The sequence below is a fragment of the Anthonomus grandis genome, chromosome 22 (assembly GCF_022605725.1).
Source record: "Anthonomus grandis grandis chromosome 22, icAntGran1.3, whole genome shotgun sequence".
Lineage (NCBI taxonomy): Eukaryota > Metazoa > Arthropoda > Insecta > Coleoptera > Curculionidae > Anthonomus > Anthonomus grandis.
Window position 1 is genome coordinate 26,693,709 of NC_065567.1, and position 9,312 is coordinate 26,703,020.

The 9,312-nt window shown below is 36.1% G+C and overlaps 1 protein-coding gene across 1 annotated transcript in view; it reads right to left on the reverse strand.

The window, feature by feature from the left end:
- Nucleotides 1-9,312, reverse strand: part of LOC126748375 (fibrillin-2-like) — a 68,165-nt gene that overhangs the window by 28,747 nt on the left and 30,106 nt on the right. The window contains exons 3-29 of the mRNA XM_050457565.1: nucleotides 8,625-8,707; nucleotides 8,447-8,557; nucleotides 8,269-8,370; nucleotides 8,121-8,216; nucleotides 7,839-8,033; nucleotides 7,535-7,783; nucleotides 7,320-7,475; nucleotides 7,014-7,259; nucleotides 6,692-6,934; nucleotides 6,471-6,620; nucleotides 6,172-6,416; nucleotides 5,948-6,116; nucleotides 5,716-5,891; nucleotides 5,433-5,658; nucleotides 5,073-5,378; nucleotides 4,828-5,019; nucleotides 4,378-4,527; nucleotides 4,159-4,314; nucleotides 3,880-4,104; nucleotides 3,715-3,790; nucleotides 3,491-3,657; nucleotides 3,130-3,323; nucleotides 2,925-3,076; nucleotides 2,711-2,871; nucleotides 1,662-1,910; nucleotides 1,402-1,607; nucleotides 948-1,200 (exon numbers count right to left, since the gene is read on the reverse strand). Coding sequence (XP_050313522.1) covers nucleotides 948-1,200; nucleotides 1,402-1,607; nucleotides 1,662-1,910; nucleotides 2,711-2,871; nucleotides 2,925-3,076; nucleotides 3,130-3,323; nucleotides 3,491-3,657; nucleotides 3,715-3,790; nucleotides 3,880-4,104; nucleotides 4,159-4,314; nucleotides 4,378-4,527; nucleotides 4,828-5,019; nucleotides 5,073-5,378; nucleotides 5,433-5,658; nucleotides 5,716-5,891; nucleotides 5,948-6,116; nucleotides 6,172-6,416; nucleotides 6,471-6,620; nucleotides 6,692-6,934; nucleotides 7,014-7,259; nucleotides 7,320-7,475; nucleotides 7,535-7,783; nucleotides 7,839-8,033; nucleotides 8,121-8,216; nucleotides 8,269-8,370; nucleotides 8,447-8,557; nucleotides 8,625-8,707 — 4,934 coding nt within the window. The remainder of the gene's footprint in view (nucleotides 1-947; nucleotides 1,201-1,401; nucleotides 1,608-1,661; nucleotides 1,911-2,710; nucleotides 2,872-2,924; nucleotides 3,077-3,129; nucleotides 3,324-3,490; nucleotides 3,658-3,714; nucleotides 3,791-3,879; nucleotides 4,105-4,158; nucleotides 4,315-4,377; nucleotides 4,528-4,827; nucleotides 5,020-5,072; nucleotides 5,379-5,432; nucleotides 5,659-5,715; nucleotides 5,892-5,947; nucleotides 6,117-6,171; nucleotides 6,417-6,470; nucleotides 6,621-6,691; nucleotides 6,935-7,013; nucleotides 7,260-7,319; nucleotides 7,476-7,534; nucleotides 7,784-7,838; nucleotides 8,034-8,120; nucleotides 8,217-8,268; nucleotides 8,371-8,446; nucleotides 8,558-8,624; nucleotides 8,708-9,312) is intronic.

Sequence of the window (9,312 nt, forward strand, 5' to 3'; positions counted from 1 at the left end):
TTTTGACTCCTGTATATTAAAAATTAACAAAAATCTAGACTAGTCTAAAGTATTTCTTGAAAAAATGACTAAAATTCATTTACAAAGATAATAAAATTCTTAGTGCAGAAGTGCCTGTAAGAAATAAAATAATTTGTCTTTTATTTCCAAGTAACACATCATATATTATTATCGTTAAATATATATTTACTTAACGATTTTTCGGTAAATTTTTGGTTTTGGTATATTTAAAAATGGTATATGGCCAAGGTATATTTATTAAACTGTAGAATATGTGATAAAATGACCCCCATATCACATATATGCCACTGTGTAGAATACGATATGCTTTTTATACACGTGGTTTACTTTTCTTTTTAATAAAAAAATTTACGATAAACGTAAAGTTTGTTGGTAGAGTTCCTGAACACCTGGTATAATATAGCATAATTTAAGCTTAATTAGATAATTTCATTATGAATTCCATATTTATTCCATCTAATTAATTAACGATCTAAATAAAGGTTTTATACTGGTTTTTTATAACAAAATATTTAACCTTTTGTTGATGTGAGAATATTTGTTTATTAAACGCATTTTGTAAACGTTTTTAAATAATAAACAATATACTATACCTAAACGTTAAACTTTTTATGAAATAATATGACATGTAATAAATCTTCTTGTTAAACATGAATAAAACATAAACATAATATTAAATTAGTCAACGTATATCACGGGGACATTTTATTCGATATTTATAGTTGAAGTTTCACCAAAAAAAGTACACCCAGTGTAAGCCAAAAATAAACATTTATTTAACTACCGTGTGTTGCTTGGGCAGGATCTTAAATAATTATTGGCTATAACGTTACTATTTAAATAAATATTAATTTAAAAAAAGCATTTCTATAATCCCTTAAGAGCAATATAAAAGGAAAAAAAGACCAATATAAAACAAATCGTACTTCTTCCAGGCAGAGGCATGTATCCCTCGGGACACTGGCAATAATATTTGCCTGGTTCGTTAACACACTGTCCGATCGAACATATGAGTACGTTCTCAGCGCATTCGTTTATATCAACACACGTATACCCGGCTTCATCCAGTCGGAATCCCTCGTTGCAGGAACACATGAAACTCCCGAAGGTGTTGGTGCAATGCCCGTTCTCGCAGATGTTCTCGTGTTCCTCGCATTCGTTTATGTCTTCCAGGACCACCTTGAAATACATATTTTTAGATACACGTATCTCGATGCAATCAGAATGTTGTGATTTATTTATTAATCACTTGTATGGATTGATAAAGAAGTTTAGTCAGTATTATGCAAATTGAGGAGGAAAGGGAAATGTAAAACTAATGGCTATTTGTAAAAGAAATGCTATGCTTAGAAATCCGTCCTATATCACAAAAATCCTTACAGTAATATCATTGGGTTTATAACCAGGACCACCAGGACAAAGTTGTTGATACTCAACACTATTCGGATTAGGACAAAGTTCGCATTTTGGTCCCCATGCTCGACCCACTGAACAGCAACAAGAAGCTTTAGTGACATAATCGGCTGTAGGTTCCTCACATCTGCCTGGACTCTCCACTTGAAGGAAACACCTCGAAGTTCTACGGTCTGTAAAAGAAATATTAAAAAAAAAACTGTGAGATTAAACATGCCTTAACTCACCGATGCAAGCATTTCCTTCGGAGACTAGCTCATAATTTTCAGGACAAAGACATTTGAAGCTGCCCTCTAAATTGCTACATTCTCCATATAAACAAGACTGTGGACTCTCACATTCGTCGATGTCGGTGCAATTTCCTCCGGAGCCGTCTAATTTGTATCCCTCATGGCATTCACACCTGAACATTCCTAAAGTGTTCTCGCATGTACCGAATACGCAGAGGTTGTTGAACATTTCGCATTCGTCGATATCTAAAATATTTAAAAAAGTGATATCAATTATCTTAATAAGGTACATCTAAAGGCATGACAGCAGATTGATGAATAAAGTAAAAAAACATTTTAGGCCTCAAACTCCCCTAATAAATTTCCTTTATTCGACAGACTGTTCAAAATACCTTCCGCGAACGATGTGCCGTATATTTTCTCTCCCTTTTCTTTATTGTTTCGTCAAGAGATAATTAGGAAAATGACACTTTGTGATAGTTTTTAATGAAAGGACTTTTTTTCTTAATTTAATTGGGATAATAGACAATCGAGTCCAATTAAGTTGGGCGTCGAGTAGGAAAAGGATTAAAATTAAGATAGCTATTTCGAATAAATACCGGCAACGGAAAATCCGTTTTATAGTCGTAGGACAAACATATACAATGAACGTGGAAAGTGAAATAATTTAATTAGGTTGAAAGGGAAATAAAAACTAAATTGTGAACCTGTTTGTGAAAAAAAATATCTTTACGGAGTAATAAATCCTTTTATTAATTAAATTCATAAAGTTATACCTACTGTATCAAATAATATTGTATTTATTAGCGACCTCTATACTTCTAATAAAGCGTTAAATGTTAAAAGGCGTGTTAAATGTTAGTACCATTGCCTGAAACTCGTCGGATACTCGTAAAGGTTAGTTTGAGTTAACCCTAAAATTAAAACGGCACCATTAGTTATTTGTTATGAATCAAGGGTTGTACAATAATGAAGTCAAGCCACACGAGCCCTCTATGCACTTAACTTCGTTATCATACATCCAAAATAAACCCTTCAGTACTAACCTACACAAGATTGGTCATTTCCTTCACTAGGATGCATAAATCCCATCTCACATTCGCACCTAAACGATCCAGGATAATTTAGACATTGTCCGTTTTCGCATAAGCTCGGGTCGTTGGTGCATTCGTCGATGTCAACGCAAGAATACCCATCACCCTTGAAGCTAAATTAAATAAAAATTCAACTATCTGTCTTACTAAATACCATAGTACTCACCCTGAATCACATTCACACCGGAACGAACCATCATTATTAATACATTGGGCGTTTTGGTCGCAACCACCATTATTCGTGAGACACTCGTTAATATCCCGGCAATTTATGCCATTTCCGGTAAAACCATCCAGGCAACGGCATTGATATGATCCCTAAAGTGATTCCAAATGCACACCCTGTATATTAAATTAGGAAATCAACTTACAGCGTTATTGATACAATCGGCATTTTCGTCACAGTTATAAGTTCCCAAGTAGCACTCATCATCATCAGTGCACTGTGGACCACCGTCAGGTTTAACCGAGTACCCGTCTTCGCATCTGCATTGGAATGAACCCAATGTATTATGGCACTCCCCTGCACCGCAAATATTTGGGTTTTGTTTGCATTCGTCAATATCTAAAAAAAAATTAATTACGGCACTTTTTAATATAATCTAAGATTATAATACTAAACGCCATCTACTAACAAGAAGGCTAAAATATTTGTATTGATTTTTAATTATAACCTAGAGGAATCTAGAGGCTAATAATCTATATAAAAAAAACTATTGATAAAGATGTTACCCAAACAAGAAGTCCCAGATGGTCCAGCTAGCAACCCTTCAGTGCAATGGCAAATGTAACTGCCAACAGTATTGGTGCATTTGCCTCCGTTACATATCCTTGGGTTTTCTTTACATTCGTCAATGTCTGAGCAACTTTTGCCGTCCAAATTCAATTGATAACCAGTTCTGTAAAAAAAATAATTTTAACTAGAAATATAAGATATTTTCAAAGAAAAACTTAACCCGCAAGAGCAGTGGTAACTTCCAGGAGTGTTGACGCAGAGATCATCGCACGGTTCAAAATCGCACTCGTCAATATCTGAAAAAAAATTGTACATAGTATAGTACGCTCAATAAGGCAGGCAAAAATTTATCAATTAAAATTAAAATAAGGTTGACTTAATTTACCTTCACAGTGAGATTTTAATCCAGTTTGTTGATACCCTTCATTACAAATACACTGATAAGTTCCCATCATGTTTTCGCACACGCCATTCGAACAAATACCGCTGGTTCTGGAACACTCATCGATATCCTTACAAGATTCTTTGTCTGGAGCTAATTCGTGACCTGGAGGACACTCACATCTGTATGAACCATCTGTGTTAACACATTTACCACCTCTACATAAACCTTAAAGAATACTTATTAATTTTAATTTTTTTATATTTAATTTATCCCTCCTACCAGGAATTTCTTCACATTCATTGATATCCATACAAGTTTGCATTGGAGGCTGCGTCCTATAACCTTCATTACAGTCACAATAAAAGTCACCCGGTATATTTTTGCATATTCCGTTGCCACATATACTAGTGGTCGTGATGCTACATTCGTCAATGTCTGAAAAATAAGTAGATGAAATTTTATAATAATATTAATTAAATATAAATAGCAAGTTCATACCTATACATTGGATTTTATTATCATCATAGGCGTACCCTTTGTTGCATTTGCAATGGTAGCCTCCGATAGTGTTTTTGCACCTGCCGTTTCTGCACATGCCAGGGAACTCTGTGCATTCGTTAATGTCTTTTCTTTCCAAATAGCCCACACCTAAAACAGACAATTTGTTATTCCTCCAGACTTCAATAGCTAAATGCAAATACGCTTGAACTTGTATTGATTCATTATCGCAATATACTACTGATTTTGCGTTTTTGCATGACACATTACTCATGGCCTCTAGACATAAACATAACAATCTTGATAAGTCGTTGGTTACCGGGAAAATAAACCGATAAAAATAACGATTTATTGAATTATTTTCTTATAACTCATTAAACAGCAATACTGACATTCTTAATTACTAAAATAAAAATTATATTACATGTTTAGTGGAAATAAAAATATTACCCTTAGGACATAGTTCAACATAAGCGGCAGTTCCATTTCTGGGACAAGCTTCACATTTTGTCCCCCATGCTTTGCCAATAGACGAACAACAGCATAGGTCCTTATGAAACAGACCTTCAATAGCATTGTTGCATTTCCCATGAACATATTTTGTATAGCATTGCTCTTCTCGAAGATCCAAACACTGAGTCCCTAAACATTTAAAATAAGACATATTCGATCAATCGCATACAACGTAAACTTACTTGTGTCATCTAAAGTAAGCCCAGGTGGACAGGTACAAGTAAAACTTCCATCGGTATTGACACAAGTTCCTCCTCCCCTACATATATCAGGATTTAAGTCACATTCGTTAATGTCGCTGCAAGACTTTCCGTCTGCTTTTGTGTATCCTCGTGGGCACTCGCACTCGTTCCTAGTACAACGCTCGCAAGGCGAGCCCCATGCTACTCCAATGGAACAGCAGCATTCTGTGCGTTTGCTCAGTTGCGGTAAGTTGTTTTCGCACCTGCCGTGGTTCAGTTTGGTCCAGCAGGAACCTTTTCTGTTGTCTAAAATTCTTATATTATTTATATCACACAATATTGCTTATTTACTATACTGACCGATACAAATTCTTCCAGTATTATCTAGTACAGACCCAGGATCGCATTCGCATTTGTAGGATCCCAGGGTATTCACGCATTCCCCATTAAAACAGGCCTCAGGTCCCAATTCCTTGCATTCATCCACGTCTTCGCACATGATGTTTTGTGGATTTAACTGTGTGCCAGAGGGACATATGCATTGAAAACTTCCAGGAGTGTTTTTGCACTGGCCACCACCACACATCTGAAAATAAATAAAAGACGTATATTATCCAGATATTAAAAAAAAAAAAAATCTTACCACATCTTCCAATTCGCACTCGTTTATATCAGTGCATATTTTCCCAGTCTCATCAACTTCATACCCCGGATTACAAATGCACCGATAAGTCCCTATTAAATTTTCGCACGCGCCGTTTTGACAAATGTTCGGATTCTGCGCACATTCATTTATATCGTTTCCATCAAAAGTTGAACCTAAATACAAAAATTATAATACCAATTTTTTCCAAATGATGCCTTACCAGCCTTACCAGGACCATGTGGACAAAGCAATTCAAAATCGGTAGTGCCAGGCATGGGGCAGGGTTGACAAGTTTGCCCCCACGCCATTGGTTTGCCAGTTATAATGGTGCAACAACAGCAACTGGACTTTGTCACCGCAGTTGTAGAAGGATTGATGCATTGGCCATCCCTGTATTCCTATTGACATGTTCACTATAAAGCTTAGTAGGTTATTGCAGTTAATATAAATTACCTGATAACACAAATCTCTCCTGGTATCCAAGCAAGATCTCCCATCGGAACCCAAACTGAATCCAGAATGGCACTCGCATCGAAAACTGCCGGGGGTGTTAAAACAAGTGCCAAATTGACAAGGGTTGCTTATGCATTCGTCTATATCAAAACAGTGACGTCCATCGGAGCCTAATCTGTAGCCAGAATCACATACGCATCTGAACGAACCTTCCATATTTATGCATTTGCCATGGTCGCACATTCCTAAATAATTTAAAAATCATCTTCACTATCGCTGTGTATAAAAATCACTTTTACCAGTGGCAGCACATTCGTCCATATCACTGCAAAAGGTTCTGTCACTGGACTCCACAAATCCTGGAAGACACTGGCACGTGTATGATCCAGGAGCATTTTCGCATCTTCCATTCAAGCATATCCTTGGATTTTCATAACATTCGTCGATGTCTGCAAATCATCAAGCAAGGTTTTATTTAAAAATTTGTAACTCTCATGAATTACAATATTATTTTACTTACCAATACAAGCAAATCCAGTGGAACTGAGCTTGAATCCTGGCTTACATTGGCACTTAAAACTCCCATCCATGTTAATGCAAATACCGTTGGTGCACATGCCAATTTCCGCGCATTCATTGTGATCGGTGCACATAGTGCCATCTGGAGATACGTCAAAACCTGGGGGGCAAATACAGTTGAAACCTCCTGGAGTATTGATGCATCGTCCGTTCAAGCATTTTCCTTCGTTGCATTCGTTGATATCTGTATGAAAGAAAAGAAATTTCAACAAAAAATTTAGCGTAAAACAGAAATATAAATCAAAAAATAATTTATCACTAGCCTTCACACACTTGTGATTTTCCTTTCCGATATCCAGGGTCACAAATGCAGTCGTATCCTTCTGGTTGATCGACGCACTTTCCGTGTCCACAAATAGTGGGGCGTAACATGCATTCGTCCACCAAAGTAGTAAGCAACTTCGTTTTTTGCTCTGGACGTCTGCTGTCCCAACTGCTAAGATTCGACTCTTTCCCTCCATCGCCGAAGTGATAAATTTGAGTGGTGGAGCATAGTTTTCGATGGTCATCTAGCAAGAACTCGTTGTTATTTTATTGAGTGAGAATAGTAGTCTTTAAGGTAAAATTACCGCTTCCATAGTCAGGACAGGCATCACAGCTATCCCCCCATCCTTGACCGATGTGTTGTCCGCAGCAGCAGTCTTTCTTTGATAGTCTGTATAGTAATTCGTCTCTGCAGTAGCCTGATTGGGATCTGTGTGTGTAGCAGAGTCCTTGCCTTCCATCTATTATTAAGTTGACAAATTTTAGATTGGATCATGGGATGTGACATTTTATCACTTACCAATGCAATATTTTTTATCTTGACTCTGGATGAATCCAGGATTGCAAAGACAAAAGAATCCCCCAGGGGTGTTAACACACCCGCCATTTTCGCACACCCCTTCGTCTTCACATTCATTTCGATCGTCACAACGGTTAGTTTGTGGGTTCCGTGCTTGGCCTGCTGGACATTCACACGTGAACGACCCTACACTGTTCATACATTGTCCTCCCGAGCAGAGATGAGGAATGGCTTCGCACTCGTTGATGTCTAGAAGAAAATGAAATAAAATTAAGGATTCTTCGATTAATTAATTAAAACCTACCGACACACTCGCCCGTTTTCTGGTTTTTTAAAAATCCAGTATCACATTCGAGTTTTGAGGGGCAGTGTTCACACGGATGGCCCCATGCTTTCCCTACAGTAGCACAACAAAGAGTTTTTGTGCAAACAACTCCTTCCAATTGGTTGACGCATAATGGACCTCTTATCCCAGTGTAGCAAGGACCTGTCCTGTAATCTGAATGAAGTTTTATTAATAATAAAAGAAGAATTATTAAATGTTATAGGTTAATTGTTAGATTAAGAAAAGGCGAAACTTACACACCTACTTCACAATGGTTCCCAGCAAATCCGTAGAGGCAAGCACACCTATCCGGACCAATACATCTTCCACCGTTTTTACATGGTTCCTCACAAATTGCTGTTTTAATGTTGTGAATTAGCAGGATATATTATATAATTAATTAACTTACGTTCTGTGCAAAATTCTCCTGTATAGCCTGCTACACAGCTGCACTGTCCATCTACGCAAGTACCACCATTCATGCAGATCGCACGACACGGTCTTCCTTCTCCTAGAATTAATTTAATAAAAAATTATCAAGATGAAAAGGATGGTTGTTAAAACGTCACGTTTTTTTTTTAAATTACCTTGAAAATTTTGTTTATAATTTTGACAGCTTGCAGATCTTTGTCCTCCTTCGCACATACAGACATTTGGAGATACGCATTGTCCTGGGCTGCAGGTTCTTGCGCACATGGCTGTAATAGAAGAAAAACAAAAAAAAATTATTAATATTTGTAATTTTTTTTTAATGTATTTACTTACGTATGATGCATAGTCCTAAAGTAGCATGTCTCTGCCATCCTGGACAACAGTAGGATCTTCCTCTACTTCGGCATACATTCGGTCTGAAAAAATTACGAAATTAAAAAATCATGCCTAAAATTCAAGGCTGCGTATGTCAAGTAACATCTGTATAAATATAAGAAAATTAGTGACTATTTTTATGTATTTCTTTTTTAATATTGAATAAATTTGGAAAAATACTGAACTGAAGTTTTGAACATGGGTCGCCTGATTTCAAATTCTTGTACGCGTTGCAAAGCCCTTTTATCCTATAATTGATACATTTTACGCATGCCTATAGGAACAAAATTGCATAATAATAATAATATTATATATTAAATTGTAATTTTTTTTTTCATTTATTTATTTAACAAAAATTGAATTACAAAAAGGTAATGTGCAAAATGTTATATAAACTATGCAAAACATACACCTAGATGATTAATAGGTATCTTGTTTTATAATTTATATTTATTTTTTGTAAAGGTTCTGAAAAACAGTGATTTTTCAGAAGAATTTCTTACTGGTAAGTTGATTGGGGTGGGTGGGGGGTGTAAGGGTAGTTTTAGTGAAAAACCGTTTTTTTTTTGCTTATTGGCATTAAAAAAATTGGTAACATTTGTATCTATATTTGTTCACGTAAGGTACACATTTTCGACTAAAATGC